Consider the following 20,695-nt stretch of genomic DNA (forward strand, 5'->3'; position numbering starts at 1 on the left):
CAAAATGCCATGTATTTTGATGACACTCGATTTGTGATTTCCCTTTTACGGATAACAAAATAGAGTACCTGTCACTACAAAACATATCTGGTACCTTTATGCATTTAGTTTAACATTTGAAGTCCCTCCTTTTTTACATATTCTGTACAAAAGATATTTTCTGCACTGCCCCATACATAAAAATTGGTGGGAAATTCTGTTAGGGATGATCTATTTTGTGTGCAGAATGTGTAAAAAAGAGGGACTTCGAATATTAATCTACATGCATATATAGAGGTACCAGACATGTTTTGCACTACAGTGTCCTCTGTAAACAATTAACGGAAAACATATTGTGTATAGTTTCCTATAGATGTCACCGCAAACAACAGCAGTGACATCTGATGGAACACGAATGAAGAAGCTTGACAAAATGATTAATTCCGAATTGATATTTTTTTCTTAATTAATTTTCATGTGATTTTATGGTAGGGTCTCAAATAAAGCACATGAAGGTTATGGAATATTTCACAAGAACATTTTTATATTTCCTCTATTATATTATTGATTTGTAGTGGAATTTAATTGTTCATACAAAACTTTGAAATTTGACTGGCTTCATCCCAAAACAATTCAAAATCACTTCGCTTATCTAGTGGCAGTGGATCATTTCTGATGCAACAATCAGGTAAACGTTCCTAGTTGTACCTTACTAAACGAATGTTGTCATTTACAACTGGTAATTTTAGAGCTTATTATGTGTCATCAAAACTAAGCACTTCATTGAAAACTACTGAATGAAAACTTCCATGATGATTTTGCTCAAAATGTTAGCTTGTTTGGTCCTTGGAACTTAACAAAGATTCATTGGTTTGTTGAATTGTCGAATCACTTCCAATCTAGTAACACACCAGTTTCTGAGCAAAACCAACATCTCACAAGTTTCGTTGATCAGGACCAGAATAATTGATTTCACAGTTAGGTGCGCTCATTGATTCGATACTTCGTCTACCTTAGACATGAATATTTATTGACGATTGATAAAATTTGCCCCAAAAACCGGCTTCAAATTGTAAACAAAATATTTCACTAATCACGTGATTCACCAAAGTGTGACTGCCACATTCTCCGCGCATGACCGGTCCAGTTCCAGTGAATCTGGTGATAGTACATACTTTAATGCAAGGTCTCTCTTTCTCGTCTTCCATCTATATCCATCCTTCCTTCCTTTTTGCCAGTTTGTGCATTTTGTTGTTTTCTTCAATACCTACTCAAACTAAAAAAAAATGCCATGAGGCAACCCAGCTGGCCCAATGTGAACTCGTCACCGACCGTATAGTCACAGTTCTTTATGTTTCGCAAAACCATTTCTCTTTCTGCTGTAAAATTGTTCGCTCGATTCGAAGGAACCCCCATGAGCATAACACACATGCACCACCGACGACGACGACGACGACGAGCGACGAATATGGTATATACGAGAGTTTCGAACTCATGTTGTTCTAGTTTCTCAACGCCATAAACACGGAACGGACGTAGAGTCTGGGGACAATTCATCATTTCGCGCGCTGAGGGTCAAAAAGGGTATTTTTCGAGGTGTCCTCGTCTTTTGCTTTTACGGTGGGAAACGAATGGCCCTAAGAATTATGGTCTTGTTTAGTAACTGTTTTCTCTTGAATTTCTTTTGTTTTCGCAGATTTATCGCCAGTGAACTGGACCAAGAAGTCATCCATCAACTGCTACAACATCGAGGAGGGTCGTGTTATCGAGAGGCCCAAAGGTCGCTACATTTCACCGATTCGAATAAAAAACAAGCAACAAGCGTTGGCCCAAGGTATCATCGGTTCGGGTGGAGCCAGTACGCCCGTTTGCCGGCGGATTTTGCAACGGGACAAGGGTTCCGTAGATGGCAGTGGTTCGACGGTTGATGGCACTCTGGTTAAGAATTTGAGTAAATCAATTGGAAACATTAGTGCATCGATAGGCGATAAAAGTCCTTCACTCAGCCATCGATCGATCGTTTATCGAGATAAGGAGAAGAAGAATCCCCTGGGCTCCACGAGGTTATCCTGCTACCAAACGATCAATTTCGAATCGAGTGAAAACGTGACCAAAAGTCAACTGTACAAGTCGGTTGACGATCTAATCTTTCTCAATGGGTCCACTACGACGGATGATTGCGAAAGAGACTTTTCCGGCGGTGATAGTGCAGTGAACAAAGAGCGAGTCAATCACTGCGTTTCTACGACGATCGTCACTCCCAACCAGCTAAACCAAAGTCTTATCACTAGTAGTGTTAGTAGTAATAGTACCAGCAGTCGAGCAGCATCAACCACAGAGCAGCAGCACTTAACAACCGTGGTGGCTGGAATAGCAGCTGATGAACCAAAGAACGATCGACCGAAAATGGCCGGAAACGTTGGCGATCACGACGAAACGTACGGATTTGCACAAATGAAAGAAACCTCCTTCGAAACCATGTATCGACTCAAGTTAAACGCACTGAAAAATGAGGAACAGAAAACGCCCCAGAAAAAGAAGGACAACTTTGCCAACAAAATCAAAGCAATGTCCGATCGAACGCAGAAACTATTCTCGAAGATCTACTCAAACTCATCCTACAAAACCAACAGCACTGCCGAAAGCAACTTCCATTCCGCGCATTCGAAATCTCTTAAAAAATCCCCATCAAAAGTATCCAACAATCGCAGAAGTGTGAGCTATGGCGCACTTCCTGGGCTGGCCGATTTCCAAAAGAACATGGAGAAATCCGAACAAGATCCCAAACTCATCGACCAGCAGCAGCAACAGCAGCAAGACGACGATTTGAACGGCACTGTGATCCACTTGGCCCCACCCAGCAATCGACACGACGCGGAGGATTGCGATTCGGGAATCTTGGTCAACGAGTCCGGCGCTTCGTCGATCCTGGAAACGGAGGACGTGTTCCTACCAAGCATTCCCTCCAAGGTCCTGAACAGTTGCACGGATAATACGGAATTCAAACTCGTGACGATCAAACTGGAAGAGTGCAGCGAAGAGGCTGAAAATCTGGGAATCATCGTTAATCCGATGAACAACGGCGAAGGCGAGGTTAGCAACCGCTACAAGGTGGCTCACGTGCTGCCGGGAGGCTTGGTCTATACGTAAGTAGCTGAATCCATAGCTAACATGCAATCTTCCACTAACGCAAGTATTCTTTTTTTTTTAGGGAAGGCACCATTCAACCAAACGACGAAATCGTCAACATCCTTGGCAAACGGTTGCGAGGACTTTCGATGCGACAGGTTCAGGATCTGCTGAACAGCTGCACCCGACGGGGCACCGGTCGTGCCAGTATCGATCTTGTCATTTGTAGGAGTAAAGTAAATGATACTGATCTGGACCAGGAGCAACAGCAGGAACAACAAGAACAACAGCAGCAATCGGTGAATCGACGGTTGTTCCGGAATAATCGAATGATTTCACTGGACTCGTACTTGGACGGGGAGAAGCAACCACGACATCAGCCACAGCTTCACTTTCATGACGAAGAACAACAGCACAGCAGTGATGCAAACTCCGATCATGACAACTACACTTCCATTGCTATCAAGTGAGTGCTCAATGCTTTTGTTTTTTGTTTTCAGTCGAATAGATGTGATTTGTTTTCATAATTTCTTTTACGCAACAACGGATTCGTTTCGATTGCACTGGAATGTGGGACAAGCTTGTGACGTTGACGGATGTGTAATCTCTAATAGGGCAAGTCTTTACAGTAAAGGTTTTGATCTTCTATGTATGTTCTGTGCAGCAGTTTGTACTGTACTGTGTATTGTGCAGTATTATAACAGTCAGCTCTAAGGTTCTCTTCGTTCGCTTTAACGAATTTAATAGTTGGTACAATTCCATAATTTTGACTTGACAACGGCGCCGATGGGATTTCCTGAGGCATACAAGGGAAGAAGAGCCGTTGGTCCCCGGTCCATGAGTTGATGGGTCGATAGGTAGGGTCCAGGTGTGGAAGCTGCCTCCCTGACATCGATAGCATTGGTACTCAGTATGGAAAACAAATCAAAGGAAACAAAATTTGACTTATACAATTACGAAACCTTGAAGTACTCTAAACTACCCAAGTTACCATCAAGACTGCTAATTCGTCTTTTTGCAATACATGCAATTCTATTTTTATGTGATTTTACGGCAGTCATTGACCTGGCCTGGAGCTGAGTTATCTACATACTAGAACCCTTTTATGATGGCTACATCCGGCTTGTCTCCGGGCTCCTACCCTCTACGCCAGCAATTTCTGCATGCGTGGAGGTGGAAGTGCTTCATTTTCGAAATCGTACATACGCTGCTATCATTTCTAAAGCAGCCACACACTCAGCGAAGACAACCGGGGATGACAGGATCTTCCTTCTCAATGAGGGGGACAGACTCCTCCCAAAAATCGCCAACCACGAGCTCCCACCAGTAGCCTAGATCCACAGGCATGGAGACAGGAGTCGGCACCTGCCAAATACAAAAATCGACTGCTAGATATAAGACCATTCACATCGCACACATTGCCACAGACAAACAGACGTAACACTTCAATCTGGATCATAGTTCATGCAATTCACGATAAGGGTCTGTTTTTATCATTTATCATCACACGCAAGGAGTAGCGCTTCAACCCAGTGCAGATGAATTGCGTTTGTTTTCAAAATCTTCGCTGTTACGTACGAGCGAAATGAACAAATGAGCTCATTTTACATCAATGAATATGCTTTTGTTGATATTCTCCAGTGCTTGATTATCCAACCCGAAATTGTCAAAATCAGAAATGATCCTCAAAAGCAAAATAATCAAATTGGCAAAATGATTATTTTGAATATTGTCGACTCCAGAGCCTAAAACCGGGATTTTATCATCAGCAAGCGCAATGACAGTATCTTAAACAATTGATAACTATTAAAATAACAATTGACTGAAAACAGATAATCTTCAAAGTTGTAGCTAAGAAAGTTTCCCGTAAGAACAGTTATAGAACTTTTAACAGAGTAAAATGAAAAAAGGCTAGAAGTTAAACAAATAGTTGTGTTTTCCAATATAAATTATCAAATGAGTTCAGAGTTTGGAGGGCTAATAAAAACCCTATTTGGAATCATTTTAGCACTGTGTAGTGAAAATTTGAAATTTTTGCATCAGTCTAATGTACATATAGTTCGCGATGGCGCAACTGAGTTTGGATTGGAATGTTTAACGCTACGCGTCGAAAGCACTGCTACTGCTGCTGCTGATGATGACCAACCGGACACCACAACACACAGTGATTTAATAAGCACCGTTCAGTGAGACCGGATGGAATTTGATTTTGAAATCTGTGTTAGGGAAAGCGCTGTTTGCAGGCAATCGGTGATAATTTTGAGCACCGATGTAACAGTTGGACATTTGTGTAATGTTGAATAGTGACCTATTGAAAATTGATAAAGTATCCGTTCTAGCAGATTTGTAGACAAATTTCCAATCGATTGGCTTGTTCTGAATTAAAATCCATCCGCTATGGACAGAGTTATAAGTGGTCAAAACCTGACCACTTTTCGTAACGCGGTCGATTTTAGTTTTTCGAAATTGCACCTCCAAATATTGCTGAAAGACGTAATCCTACGTAAAAAAATGATCTGACTCATAACAATCATTGATTACCGTTCAAAATTTTACACTGCTCTTGAACTTGAAGATCTTCCATAGAACTTGAACGGCATTCATGAACCGATAGACTATTGAGATAGGCTGACAGCCATATTTTCATGGGTTATTTGAAGTGTTACGAACTGTGGCAAGTTGAAACTTCGCATTCAAACTTTAACTATAAAGTAGTGCATGGAGCATAAGCTTACTAAAATCCAGGTATATGTTTCTATGTATTTTGTTTAATTTATTAATTCAATCATTGCCCAAGCCTTTACGTATTTCCTGTATCTAATGAATTGATTGTCTTATAATTATACACCCCTTCCCTCTCCTTTTACACCGTCACAAATTCCATCATACGTTACGTTAGTCTATTCAACCTTCCACCAAAGATTGACGCTCAGAAGATCTATACAGCCAGGTTGAATTTTAAGAAAGGGAATACGGATTTTTATCGGGATATCCGTCAGAAATGAAGTATGATGCTGTAATCTCAGTTCTTGTCAGAAATTTCTGGACTCAAATTTTCTAATATGATACAACGAAGCATATGAATGCAGAACGTCTCCATTAGAAATCAGCAAACAAGCAGTAACAAGCCGCTGGGTGCCCCAGCTACAGTGAAGCTAAGCACAATTTAAAAATTAACAATATGGAGAAATCTAATTCACAAAACTCACACCAGCACTGCTAGAAAACACATCAGCAGCAAAAGCGCATTCATCAGCAGTGGAGGCACCATCAATGAACACATCATCAGCAAGCGCACCCGCAGAAAACCAGCTCAATCCATAGAGTAGAAGCGGATATCGGAAAACACAAAATAACCGTGAAAAGAACCATAGCAACCCAGTGTTCAATTTCCGTTCTGGCAAGGCCTCCTCGAGTTCTTTTTTATGAACTGCAGGGGCGTTCATTCAACTTGATCTCTTGCTCAGAACTCGAATTAATTGCTGCAGTCTGCTGCCAGCATGCTCGGTTTTCTCCGCTGAGCTCGCGGAAATGTTTATAGCAGCAACTACGCCAGCAGTCAACCCGATCCTGGTCCTGACTGACTCGCAAAGTGCCGTCAAAGCACTCTCTTTGCAGGCACCGGATCACCCTAGGATCCAAGGAATCTTAAACTTCCTCCGGACACCGTTTTTGCATGGATCCCCAGACACTGCGGTGTACCCGGGAATGTCGACGCAGATAGCCAGGTCTCGTTGCAGGACGTGAAATGGTGGATAGCCGGCATCATACGGGAAGCCTGGACAGTAGAGTGACTCCGCACCTGGACGCTGTTCGTTAGGAAAGTCAAGGGGACCGATATAACGGGACTCCGGGACCAGAGATCGATATCGAAGCTGCGGTCAGGGCACTCCCGATTTTCCTACAATGTCGGTGGCAACCCCTATCTGCAGAGCCGAAGGGCGATTACTGCAGGCCTCCGGCTTCAGCAGAACACATCCTGTGTGTCTGCCCGCAATACGAACAGTTGGGGATCATGTACGGGCTACCACATAGCATTCGGGTTGTTTTAGGGGACGAGCCCTCTAATCTAACCGCGGTCATCAGTTTCCTGAAAGATGCAGGACTCTTTTAGAAGTATGATACCATCCACCTTTTTTCGGCCGTCGGGACACTTCTGCCTACCAGTCTTGTTCTGAAAAATACTGATAACAAGACCCCCAATGCTCGATAACAACCTGTAACAGATGGGGTACTCCCTGCCCAGCACTAATGAGACCCCCCTCTACACTACCTCAGGGTCGGCATGCGCGCTCGAATATCACGGCCAAGGAAACACTCAAATATCCAACACACACAACACTTGTTTAGCTACAGGTACCTTTATTGTTCCCAGTTTCGTCCCACTTTCTTATTGGCTATCTCTTGCCTCGTTTCGCCTAACGTTTCTTCTTGTTCTTCAGCGCGGGCCACAGCCACTCCTTCACCTTCCTCAGCTTCCTTCTGGGTACTTTTCACAGTCCAGTCGGTTCCTTTCCTTCGACTTTGAACCTTCGAATTGGTTCGCAAGCCGGTCGCGTACTTCGGTACTTTCCGCGACGGCTCTTCGATCTCTCTCTCTCTCTCCTCACTATACTCGTGGCGTCTAACGGTCGATGGGCCGTTGATTTGTATTCCCGGATACCTTCGTATCGGAAGATGCTCCATGTCTAACCGCGCCGTATGCTGAATGACGGACACTACGGGGTCTGACCACGCCGTGGATGAATTTCCAGCGGTAAACCTCGGGGTCCTGTGGGCATAATGGGGAATCACGATGGCAGTTATTGGCGATCGAGAAGGTGTTTCTCTCGAAGGGAATTTTACCTGGATGGTTGTGCAGCTCACTCTCCTTCTTCTCTTCTTTCACGTCCTCACGGTTCTTACTGAATTTCAAACTTGCTTGAACTTGCTTTACGATGCGTCGCTGTTGAGTATCGCCAATCAAATGATTCTAAACGATGGCGGCTGACGCTAAAGGAAGTTCAAGATTTTCTTGCATCGTTCGACTCGTAGCTCCCGGATGCGGTTGGTAATCCTGTGAGTTTTTTTTTCCGTGCCCTCGACTTCGCCCCGCAATCTTCCTTCACGATCTTTCGTGCCGTAAAGTCACTGATATCGTGTCCCTTTGCCATTTTCCTTATTGAACGCACTGGATTCACCCGAATCTTCCTTTTGATAGCAGCGATAACCCATCGGACCCGAGCTGACCTCGGACGACCTGTGGACACCTTTGCGGATAGTTGTCCTTTCTTTTCTCGGTCTAAAACCCTTTTGACGGTCCACCGGGACACTCCCACTGTGTTTGAAACGTCTTTTTGCGACATTTGCGCGTGGGAAAATTCACGAATACGCTGCCACTTCGTCATGGTGCAACTGTCAAACAAAGTAAATCATTTTCTTTTATACACAGCCTACTACGGTATGAGCTATACATGGTTAGAAAAAAGTACCCAAAATTAAGTTCTTTTCACTCATCTCGGCACTACAGTGCAGGTACCCAAAAGTAGGTAAAGCGGGTCAAAGTAATTTTCATTTACTTGTGTGCAGTTCGTATGGAATTTTCCACTGGCTTTTCAACCAAAAGCAAGTCAATTGTACCCAACAGTAGGTGAATATGATTATACTCAACGTTGGGTTCCCACACTTTACTACCCCTGTTGGGTGGTTTTGCTCCTCCGTTTTTGACAACATTAGAAGGAGAAAAGGAGACAAACTAGTCAAAAGTAGGTAAAAGTGAACTGGCCGTTGGGTACTTTTTTCTTACCGTGTAGGTTACGTGCATACAAAGAAAACCAAGGCAAGGTGAAACGGGAACCTAATTTGTACGATGGTGCAAACATTATCACGCTTACGGTAGAGAGCACGCATTAAGCAATAAGCTTGAAATGTGATGATGAAGAATGAATGAACGTCCCACCTCAGTAAACCCGGTGCTTCTTGGCGTTCCTTGAAAATGCTGATGTGACCAACGTCACTGTAGTGTCTCCCGCCACTGCAGTCATAAGTTGCAACCGTTGGACGTGAGCTATGTTCTATAACAGATTTGAAGAACAGAAGTGTTTCTTCTTTCCTTTATTTAACGTCGGTCTCTGTTCCGCAATCTAGTGCCAATCACCGACGGACATCGATTGCCATCCATTGACGGCAATCGAATGTGCAGGAAGACAGCTTCCACACCTGCGTAAGATATCGCACCCATTCAACACACATGGGCCGGGACCAACGGCTTTACTGCCCTTACGAAGGAAGACGTGACCAGAGATTTTTATGCCTCAGAAAAATCCCACCAACCTCGGCTGGGATTGAACCCAGACCCATCGGGGTGTTAGAAAGTAGTCACGTTTACCACTACACCACCGGCGCCGGCCAAGAACAGAAGTGTTGTATGACTTGTTTTGTTTGTATAGAAGTTTGCTCAACATAATTTTAATAATTTGTGTTTTTTGGGATAATCCAGATCAAGATTAGCAGTTTGTGGGGGAAAAAACACGATGACTGTAATAGTGCCATTCAACCGTTACGTAGGGGAAATGACGGCTTCGGCATGACAGACTATTTTCGGCAACACAAATTGAAACACTATTTTCACTGGATTTTCTTACGAAAACACTTCGCTGAATGCATGCAAACGATTCTTTGTGCTTTCAGCTTCAATTTGACTATATTTTTACCACTTAGAAAAAGCAATCTAGCAAGGTTTTCTTGAAATGCAACACCCGCACTACAAATTGTAGCTGATTTCGAGTTGCCGATAATAGAACAGCAGATTTACACGCAGTTCAAATGGAACGGTTGCCGAAGAAAAACTAGTTGCCGACAATACTCGCTCTCACTAGAGAAGATTGGAGCTTTGTAAAAGCGTTTCAAAACAGTTTTTGACAATTCTTTCTATTGAAATTGTTAGAGCAGCTGGCAGCAAAAGATTGTAAACAAACCAATACTGCATATGTGTGCGTTCCTTAGAGAAAAAGGCTATAGAAAGATGGTCGCTGCTTAGGTTGCCGAGAATACGTAAATTCCCCTATAAGGGGATAATTATTTCGCACGGTCGAATGTAACAGACGATCCAATGACACGGATGAGAGAGGGTCTAGTATAAGAGAGGAGCGGACTGGCTGATTTTGAACCAAACGAATTTTCAAAGCTAGAGCCAATCAAGCAACGCCTACCTCGATTGCATTGGCAGTGTTGCTAGAAATATCCTAGACATAGGTTGCCAAGGTTGTTTGTTTTGAATCCGCTCCTCTCTTATACTAGACCCTATCTAGTACGGATGAAGTATTGTCGTTCAAGTTGGACATCGGAAAATCTCACACGGGACATTCGATTTTACCCTCGTTCTGTACGTTAAACATAACGTCGGACATAGTGCGCTGAATAGCGCATCATTGTGTGAATACAGCGCACTATGTCCGACGTTAAGTTTAACGTACAGAACGAGAGTAAATTCAATTGGCGCGTGTGGGATTTTCCGGTTTTCTACTGAAACGATAATATAGAACATTACGATGAACCGTCTTTCAATGGATTCGTGGATGTAGCTGCTGAAAAGCTATTTGAAGAACGCCAAGCGTTTCCACCGGTTTTGGATATTGAGACTACTTGGGAAGCAGGACAGTCAGAATCCTTCCACATGGATCATCGAGCAAACAATAAATTGAACATTTTTATCAAATCCGGATCGTCAAGTGTCCTTGCTATTCCACCGCCTGCTGTGCGGAAAAGGAAGAAAGCATCTAACACAACGCTGCTCAACGGGCGACCTGGACGTGGTGTCTGGATCTCAGCAATTATATCATTCTTGTTCTATTTTATTCGTAATTATGAATTCTAGCCCAGAATTAATGAGAAATAAGAAAAATGCAGCTTGAAACATGTTCATCGAACATATATACAGACATTTAAAAAAGCAAGTTTAGAAAGGATGGGCAGGCCTGATTTAACGAACAAAGGATCGCAGTGAAACGAGTGTACATAATTAGGCATAAATACGTTAGGGCATACGGACGTTAGGCATACATACATTAGGCATAATGGACGTTTGGCATAATATACTATAGACATAATGGACGTTAGGCATAAAATGCTGTTAAGTATGTTTTTAATATACGTTCTGCAACGTCACACTTGGATCTGGAAATTCAGCTTGCAATGTGATTATCAGAGCCTTCTCAAACTTCTAGCTAATATATATATGCAGTTTCAAGACAGTTCTCCCATTGAAAACATTAAAAGAATAAAATGTAGAATTGAGAAATCCATTGTTAGCTAAATGGGGTTGCCCGCATACTAAGGCTGTGTTTTATTTGGTGAATTTTCACTTAAATTTGACCGATGGAAAATTTTCAAATAAACCCGCTATTGCACCAGACTTATTTCTGATGCACAAGGAATCCATTGTGACAAACACCTTCTCAAAAATCTGACGATCAACAACAGATGGTTGTTCGAACTTCTTAATTTATTTTTGAAGCGTTAAGTAAAAATTTTTCAAATGGAACACACGTTGTTCATTTTTTTTGTTCATTAATTTATTTGATAAGGCTCAACCGAATTAACTTTACAGAGCCGAGGATTCTTGGTCACTATACAATACATCTTAAAACTATAGTCAAAAGGTACAACACAATAAACACTTTATCTTCCGCTATCCAAAAAGCCTCCTCCATCAGAACTGGAGCCGCTTCCAGTGGTTTACTTGTATGGCAGTTACGCCATCGTGGGGCAAAGCGCTTCCATTGCAGCAATGGACGCAAAATGTGGTCGATACTAACACACTCATCACGAAACGGTTGCTTTCCAAAGTCGACGACGCATCGACCGAAAGAACTGCTGATGAAGAACAATGAGGAGGAGCACACAATGGTTGCTGCCGAGAAAACAGACGATCGCGTGGCACACATCGAGAGTGGCTTGCTTTTGTCGACAGCCGAGTTCATGGAAAGCCTCAATTTATATATATTCACATATCTCAAAGTTTAGATAACTTTTCAAGTCTATGATCTTAAAAGCTCTTCAAAGCAGAGGAATAACATTTCTATGATTTAAATAATGAATGATTTGGCTAGGAAATTGAGGTCTTGAATCCTTGAAATCATAAATTTGGAATGTTGACAACTTACGAGGATTTATGGATTTTTAAGATCCAAGATATAAGGAAATTCTTAACCTTCAGACACAAAGCAAATCATGACTCAGGACATTCTAGGACTGGACATTTATACCGAAATCTCATGCTGAGACCAATCTTCCAGAATCCGGTATAAACAAATCTTCTTAAGTTTGAATCATGAGCAATTCCCTACGAATTCGCAAATCGGTTTATTTTTTGTATATTTTGATTTGGTTGAAAATTTGCAGAAGCGTTCCTTATGACCGAATATGCCATATTGCATCCTCATATCACCAATTTGAATTCAGCCTTATTTTTGAAAAGGGCATATAGAACAATATCGAGCTTATCTTCAGAAATTTTTTACTCTAAAACTGTTTGCCCGATCGGTTTGGTGTCTTGGGCAATATTGCAGATAATAAATGAGACTATTTGAAAAAAAATGTGCACTCCAAAAAAAAATTACTCAACTTATTTTTTAAATTTCAAATAAAATCTTGAAAACATTTTTTTTTTCAAAAAATAATTCTTTGTATTTTTTATTTGTTGAGATGTTTTAAAGGACAAAAAATACCATCTATAGAAAAATTAAGGATAAAAAAGTTATGATTTTTTTTTTTAAACTCAAGTTTTTGGAAAAATATCCAAAAGTTGGTCCAATTACTGTTTCGACTTTAAATAATTTCTTTTAAAGTTGTACTTTCAGTACACCAAATAAACGTGTAGTGTCATGAATGTAGCGGTGTTAATTGTCAATCATGTCGTCCATAATATTCTTACTTTTTTTTATTATCTTGTTTGTTAAGCTATAAGATAAAAATGCTTCAATAAAGCGTCATAAGTTTATTAATTATCTAGTTATCTTCAGAACACATTTGAAGATCACACGTACAATCACTCATTGTGCATCCCCTACCTTCGTACCTCTTAAAACTACTGCTTTTACCAACCAACCTCACTAACTAACGAAAACGACTACATTGGTGTAAATATATTTAATTTTATTCCATTCAATAACAACAAATGTGGGCATTGCTTAAAGTGTTCATTACACCCTTTCCTCCCTATTTTTCGCGATCGCACGTTCGGCTGAATGATCCCATTCTATGGTCAGCTAACTACACTTTCTCAGCTTCGAGTTGCATCTGATCCAATGTCTGCATCTAGCGGAGCCAGTGATGTGGTACGCGTGATTATCTCTCACCGCAGCAGGCCTGGGTTCAATCCCAGTCGGCACCGCCGGGATGTTCTAAGGCATAACATTTCTGATCACGCCTGCCTTCGGAAGGGAAGTAAAGCCGTTGGTCCCCGGTTCATGAGTTGATGGGTCGATAGGTAGAGTCCAGATGTGGGAGCTGCCTCCCTGGCGACGGGTAGCATTGGTGCTCAGCACGGAAAACAAGATCGATGGAAAACAAATCAAGGGAAAAAATCTCTGCATCTCTCTGATTGTCTTCCGCACAAACTTCAAACAATTTCACTAATGTAAACCCCATCCTCCCATTCCAGAATCGACGGCAACAAGTACAACACCCTCGGGACACCTCGCCGCCAGAAGAGTCTCTCGGTAGCCACCGCCAATAAACGCCCTCAGTCACCATCCCCACCTTGCGATATGCCCAGCATTGAAGTAGACTCCCAACCGCCATCGCTTGACTGCGTTAAGCGGAGATCGTTCACCAAAAATACAGCAAACAACAGCAGTGCAACCAATTCCTCCAAACTGGTCCGGCGATCCCTTGTGGGTAAGCAGTCTCCCGTGTTCCATGGCGATCAGGTCACCAAGAGCTCCATGAATCTATGTGACGACGAGAAGCTGGAACTCAGCGGAGCTTCCGACGATGCCGAAACGAGCAGTGGAACCAGCTCGCTGGACATGGACAAAAACATGTCCAATTTTTGCACTCTCCCGAGAAGGCCAAAGAGTTCGCTGTGTACGTTCCACACGGTAGCGTTCGAGAAGGGACCGGGGAAGAAATCACTCGGATTCACGATCGTCGGTGGAAGAGATAGTCCTAGGGGAGCGTTGGGCATTTTCATCAAAAGCATTCTACCTACGGGGCAAGCGGCCGAGGACGGTCGGTTGAAGGCGGGCGACGAGGTGCTGGCAGTCAACGGGCAGGTCTGCCACGATCTGACCCATCTGGAGGCGGTCAAAATGTTCAAGAGCATCAAAACGGGTGAGATCGTTCTGCAGCTATGCAGGAGGAGCAAGACGCATCGCGGAGAACCAACTGGGGCACAGTGCTGAAGTGGGTCCGCGTAGAAGCTACGTTTATATAAATCTTTGTTTTAAAAGGCTGTGTAGGAATCATTAAGGGGAAAATATATGATTGTGCAATTTATTTCAACAGAATATACTAACAAAATTTAGATCAGACTACTTATTGATGAGACTTATTAGATTAGATGGCACAAGTAGGTCAAAATGGAATATATGTAAAAAATTAATGGACACCCGCCAAGACTCAGAGGAAAAATCGGAAAAACTTTATCGGAGCCACTGGCTGAAAATAATATACATAACCTACCGAAATTCAGAATCGTGAATGTAATTTATGTACCGAAATTGATCGTAAAAATATATTGTACCACAATGAATCAGTGCTTTTGGATGGCGTCCCGCGCGGTCGTCACTTTTATCACAGAGCGCACACGAGTCTTATCACCGTTAGATATCCTTCAATAAAGTCAAATGATCTTTGCAACTGTGCTGTTTGCGAATTTCCATCTCTCAGTTTTGTTTTACCATCAGTTCACGTTGGTCATGAAAGAAGATGGATCCAACTATGTCCATCACCACCGTCGGTAGCACAGTTAGCTCCGCCAGTCAGGTGATGTTGCGATTCACCGAATTCGATTATGCCATTTTCGTTGTTCTGCTCGCCATTTCCGTGGTGATTGGAGTGTACTTTGGGTTCTTTTCGAAAATTAAACAGAACAATGTGGAGGAGTATCTGCTCGGGGGGAAATCTATGCCGAAGTTCCCGGTGGCAGCTTCCCTGATAGCAACGTAAGTATCGAGTGGACTAACTGACGATCCTATCATATTGAAACATTTCATTTCATCTTTCATAGGTCTGTATCAGGCATCACACTGTTGGGTCTGCCATCGGAAATCTACAGCTATGGAACGCAGATATGGTTGTTCGTTTTTTCAGCTATTGTCGTAAGTAAAAAAAAATGATTTTATCCGATTACTTGCATGTATTATCATCGGAATTCTTTCACTTTCACAGCTCGGGCTGGCCATGCACTTCATTTACCTGCCGGTATTCCACGACATGCAGCTGACCTCATGCTTCTCCTATTTGGAGCTACGATTCGACCGGATCGTGCGAATAACTGCAAGCTTCGTGTATGCACTGTCCACGCTATTCCTTATTCCGGTGGTTATTTACGTTCCGGCATTGGCATTCAGTCAGGTTTCCGGTGTTAATCTACATCTGATAACGTTGATCCTGTGTATCATTTGCGTGTTTTACACTACGATTGGTGGCCTAAGGGCAGTCATTTGGGCCGATACGGTGCAATTTTTGCTGATGTTGGTGGCAATTTTTGCCATCATTGCGTTGGGACTTGTCGACGTTGGAGGCTGGTCTGAGGTGTGGAACCGAGCACAGCGCGGTGGTCGATTGCTTTTGTTTGAGTAAGTATCATCATTGCCTCATTACTAAGATTTAAACCTGCCCCGTAACGTGGGTAGATCACCTTTTCGTGGTACGTTACGGGATATAAGATCTACCATCGGAGCGGACTTTGGATAGTCGAGCCAAGCAAATGCGATGAAGCGACATGCTTGCCGATCGCATTTGCTTTCTCCTGTGGGGTGATTAAAAGCCGATCGTCATCATTTTCGACTTTGAGAGGTGGAATGGGTTTGGGATGATTTTTCAGGACCTTGGCTACCTTTCAGAATGGTCTGGAGCGGTCGTCCAGATTCTGGACAACACGCCCGGAACTTTCATTTCGGAGTGAGTCCATTCTGGAAGCAATCTGCCTGTTCAGATCGGCCATTTCACATTTTTTGCCCAGATCTCCAGTCCTCTGAAACTGGCGTCTACGAACATTTCTCAGGCGAATCAAAAGTTGGGTGTGGGAATCAATAGCAATAAACTTACCCCTCACAGGAACTCGTCGGACGCACGCCTCGTCAGCTACGGTTATGGCTTGGTGGAGTCCCTCCAACGTTCGGTTGATGTCCTCCACGGTGTTAAGCGGCGGGTTGTCGATGATGTGTCTGTCTACCACGCGTCCAAACTGTGCCCAGTTTACGCGGTGGTAGTCCTTGTGCAGACTTGGAGCAGGGGCCACGTTGTAGCCCATTTCAGCCACCACCGGTTGGTGGTCGGAGCTGAGTTCGTTAAATGCTACCGGGTTGGACAAGCTGGTATTTGACAGGAACAGGTCTAGCGTCGATGGGTTGCCCGCCGGAGAGATGAATGTTGGCTCATTCGAAAACCAAACGGAGTACAGCCCATGCTGCGAGTGGTCGAACAGCAGACGACCGTTCTGGTTCTGCTGGTAGTTCCGCCAGGCCTCATGGCGAGCATTTAGATCTCCTCCGATTACGAAGCGGGAACCGGTACGGGTGATGGTGGTCAGGTCCTTCTTGAATTTAGCCGCTAGTCCACTGCTGGCGGCACAATGTCGAGGGCAGTAGACGGCAATGAACTGGACGTATCCAGTCGATGACTCCACCTCCACATCAAGGGCCTCGATGATAGAGGTGCGGATATGGGACAGAGTGTGGTATTTTATTCCTTTCTTGACGACGACCGCAACACCACCCCCGCTGGAGCTGGTGCGATCAAGCCGGATAATGTTGTGGTCAGGCAACCAGAAGCTGTCGCCGGACTTTAGATGGGTCTCGGTTAGAAGATCCACGTCGATGCTGTGCTTGCGGAGGAAGTCGGCAAGCTCAATCTTTTTTGCTCTTACAGAGCAAGCATTCCAGGTGACGATAGTTAGCGGTTTAGACGCCATACTGGATGATGAACTTATCGAGCACTTGGATCTGTTCGGGCTTATTGCGGCACTTACGAAGAGCACCGGACATGTTGATGAAAATTTCCGCTGAGAACAGATCGGGGTTGTTGTTTTGCGCTGTTGGTTGTCTCCAGAATCCAGGGGGGGGGGGGGTGGAGAGCTTTGGCCAGCAGAATCACCGGAAGTTGCTTGAGTGAGATGCACCCGCGAATTCGCTTGCCTTTGCTGAGGAGCACGAAGAGGCGGGAAATCCTCCGTCCGAAATGCCGGGACTTTGTCCTTCTTGCGTCCTGGTTGGTTATTAGTTGCCGCCTGTTTTTGGATGCGTTTGAAGTCCTCGCGTTTGGAGCACTGTCTGTCAGAACCTTGATGTGCACCACCACAGTTGGCGCATTTTAACGCCACAGCTCCATCCGCAGGGCAGTCAGAAGTGGCGTGTTCGTGAGCGCAGTTGCTGCAGCGTGGCTTGATGTTGCAGTTGCGAGAGCCGTGTCCAAAGTTCAGACATCGTTGGCACTGGGTCACATCGCGATGGCCTCCACGGTACGGCTCCCATCGTACGATGATGGAGTACATTGAGCGAATAGCCTGCAGTGCATTCAGCGTCACCGATCCCTTCTGGAAGTGCACCAGGAAAAGACAATCCGGGTACGTCTTCACGTTTTCGTCTCTCCTCGTCATCCGAAAGACAGCGGTTGGGGCAAGCTTGTACCGGTCCTTGAGTTCTTCTTCGATCGCCTTGGGATCAACATTCGGTAGACCCCTGATGACTACTTGAAGGGCTTCTCACCGGGGATGTCGTGCGTGAAGAATTCCGCCTTGGAATCCTTCAGATATTTCACGGCTACCTCGTACTCCACTTTCGTACGGAGCATCACCTTGGTGCCGATCCTGCCGAGCTTAAACTCAGCTGCAACGCCCAGCGATGCGAAATCGCCAATGAGCGTCTTGAGAGGCACTACCTTCACCACCAGTGGAGGAAGCTTGACTTTCGCCGCACTCGAGCCGGCAGAATTCTCAGTTTCGACGGCGTCGCCGAAATCACCAATGTCGCTGGCGTTCGTCGCGTCCGCTCGTACCATCAGACTGTCCTTGATTCTTCTTCCTCTTTTTCGTCCGCTTCACCGGGACTGGGTTGGTATTCCCAACATCGGTGGGAAGAGTAGCGTACCTATTCGAAATAGGTACACTCAAGCTACACTCATCACTGTTCTTCTTTTCCGCTTTCTCACGGAGCCTGCTCCGGGAGCGCTGTCACGAAGCGACCGACACTACGCGATTAAACTGCGAATGTTTGGAACAAACTAGGAACTTTCGAACAACTCGACAGAGCGAGCAAAGACCGAACTGTACTGCTTGACGTTCAAGCAGAGAATCTCTGGAGGAACACATCTTAGTCCTTGTTACTTTTTATGCCTTGTTGATAGTGACAAGACTTGGCTTTGTCTACCGAGGATGATCTTGAAACAAGGCAAAAAAAATGAGTTAGTTGTCTTCATCTATGTGATTCCTAATCTTCTCTTCGTTGTTCCCTAGTTTGAAGTGGTTAAGACTAGGGTTCTGATGCATGGTCATTATCGGTGTCATACCTTAATTTTGTTGCTAAGGAATCCAATTTTGACTGACAAAGGGGCGCGCCTTTGGAGGGTGTTTCAACACTCCGAAGGGTATAAATAGCGGGACCTTTCAATTAGAGTCGGATCCTTGCGATAAATGCAAGAGTGGCAACTGTAAAAAAAATCGAATACTTCATCATTTCTCAATAGTGATGGAGTAATACGACATGCACTAAACTAAGGACACGGGATACACTACAATAGATCAATTTACTGGTCGCAGTAGTGTTAGGTCCCGAACAGAGGAAAAAAAAAAAAGATTTAAAACAATTAATTTAACTTCTTTTCAGATTCAATCCCGACCCTACACTGAGGACAACCTTTTGGAGTATCACCATAGGAATGACAACCAACTGGCTCGTGGTATTTGGTATCAACCAAGCATGCATCCAACGTTTTCTTGCCGTTCCAACAAAGGATGCTGCGAAAAATTCGCTAAAAATCTACATCGTCGGACTAATCGTTATCAATTCGTTGGCGTGCTTCATCGGCCTACTGATCTATGCCAAATATGAAGAGTGCGATCCTATAACTACAAAACAGGTGCAGAAACTGGACCAAGTTGTCCCGTTCTATGTGATGGACGCTGGTGGCAAGATCCCAGGATTGCCCGGTTTGTTCATAGCGGGAGTATTTTCAGCTGCCCTGTCTACGATGTCTTCCGGATTGAACACCCTGGCCGGTACTATCTACGAAGACTTCATTCGCCCGTGCCATCCTCATGCCACGGATCGATCGTCCAGCGCAGTTATGAAGGTGATCGTAGTGATTCTTGGGGCGTTGGTAATAGTTTTAGTTTTCATCGTGGAAAAGCTAGGGTCAATTGTGCAAATGGCCATTTCATGCACCGGAGTCATGTCCGGTTCAATACTGGGGATGTTCACCATCGGAATGGTCTCGACTAAAGCAAACACGAAAGGTGTTGTCTCGGGTGTCGTGGCTTCCATCAGTTGCATGATCACGCTCTGGATCTCTGCCTTAGGAAAGTTGAAGTATGACTTCCTACCGCTTCGAAACGACGGATGCGATGAAACTATACTCGAACTGCTGCACAATTCAACAACTACAACGCCTATTCCACCGACGATGGCAGACGAACAGCTTCCCTTCATATTCCGAATCAGCTTCATGTACTACTCTCCTATTGGTTTGCTGATCTTCTGGATCGTGGCCTATCCCGTCAGTCTTTGCACCGGAGGAGGAAAGGTTACTGACCAGCGGTTACTGACACCGTTTTTCAGAAGGAAAGATGAGATTAAATCCAACGTCGAATTACGCGTGGAGATGGAGGGAAATGGCTTGCTGAATGATGTAACAAAAGATAAGATCTGATAAGCTTTAAGAGTCGGTGACAATTTAGGAAGCAATAAAATGCAATCTCAACATGAATTAAGTACGTTGTGACGTTATTTGGGGGATGTGTCCAGACTGAAGTCAATTTGGTCTTATCTGTTATCTGCGGGAGCTGTGATATACTTCCTTTGATCTTGAACCGGGGAAACTACAATGTTGAGTCGGTGTTTAAGAGTCACATCAAGAGAGTGGAACTCGTATCACGGTTTTCGAAAGATTCCTTTCTATTTCACTTGGGAACAGAGGACTTCTGCATCAACTTCAAACGACTTCTAGCGACAAAGCAAATTAGCGGCTGTTGTAAATCATTATATCAGCGGGTTTGTCGAATTCTCTAAACAACAAATATTACAAATTCTAATTATTGATCATCATCAAACCTATTCCAAACTAAAAAAATGCGTGTTTATGATCATTTCCACGAAGATGATTTATATTTCATTTAAATACCTTTCGTGGAGCTTTCATAGCATCGTAATTTATTTTTTTACTCTTT

At 43.9% G+C, this 20,695-nt stretch overlaps 2 protein-coding genes across 2 annotated transcripts in view; both read left to right on the forward strand.

The window, feature by feature from the left end:
* Nucleotides 1–14,842, forward strand: part of LOC135702868 (serine-rich adhesin for platelets-like) — a 337,028-nt gene extending 322,186 nt beyond the window's left edge. Inside the window, exons 5-7 of the mRNA XM_065223913.1 lie at nt 1,676–3,125; nt 3,191–3,574; nt 13,751–14,842. Of these exons, the coding sequence (XP_065079985.1) occupies nt 1,676–3,125; nt 3,191–3,574; nt 13,751–14,492 (2,576 nt within the window). The 3' untranslated portion in view covers nt 14,493–14,842. The remainder of the gene's footprint in view (nt 1–1,675; nt 3,126–3,190; nt 3,575–13,750) is intronic.
* A 176-nt stretch (nt 14,843–15,018) lies between these two features.
* LOC135702858 (sodium-coupled monocarboxylate transporter 1-like) lies at nt 15,019–20,312 on the forward strand. Its single transcript, XM_065223900.1, has 4 exons — nt 15,019–15,254; nt 15,320–15,410; nt 15,481–15,890; nt 19,137–20,312. The coding sequence occupies exons 1-4, from the start codon at nt 15,019–15,021 to the stop codon at nt 20,176–20,178; spliced, it is 1,779 nt and encodes a 592-aa protein (XP_065079972.1). The 3' UTR covers nt 20,179–20,312.
* The last annotated feature ends 383 nt before the right edge of the window (nt 20,313–20,695 follow it).

Source organism: Ochlerotatus camptorhynchus, unplaced genomic scaffold, assembly GCF_037179485.1.
Source record: "Ochlerotatus camptorhynchus isolate MF236.1 unplaced genomic scaffold, CSIRO-AGI_Acam_v1.1 ptg000202l, whole genome shotgun sequence".
NCBI lineage: Eukaryota > Metazoa > Arthropoda > Insecta > Diptera > Culicidae > Ochlerotatus > Ochlerotatus camptorhynchus.

Excerpts from the sequence above, each read along its gene's own strand:
- LOC135702858 (XM_065223900.1), top strand. The coding sequence starts at position 15,019 with ATGGATCCAACTATGTCCATCACCACCGTCGGTAGCACAGTTAGCTCC. Across the intron at positions 15,255-15,319 it reads GCAGCTTCCCTGATAGCAAC|GTCTGTATCAGGCATCACAC; the intron begins GTAAGTATCGAG and ends CATCTTTCATAG. Across the intron at positions 15,411-15,480 it reads TCGTTTTTTCAGCTATTGTC|CTCGGGCTGGCCATGCACTT; the intron begins GTAAGTAAAAAA and ends TCACTTTCACAG.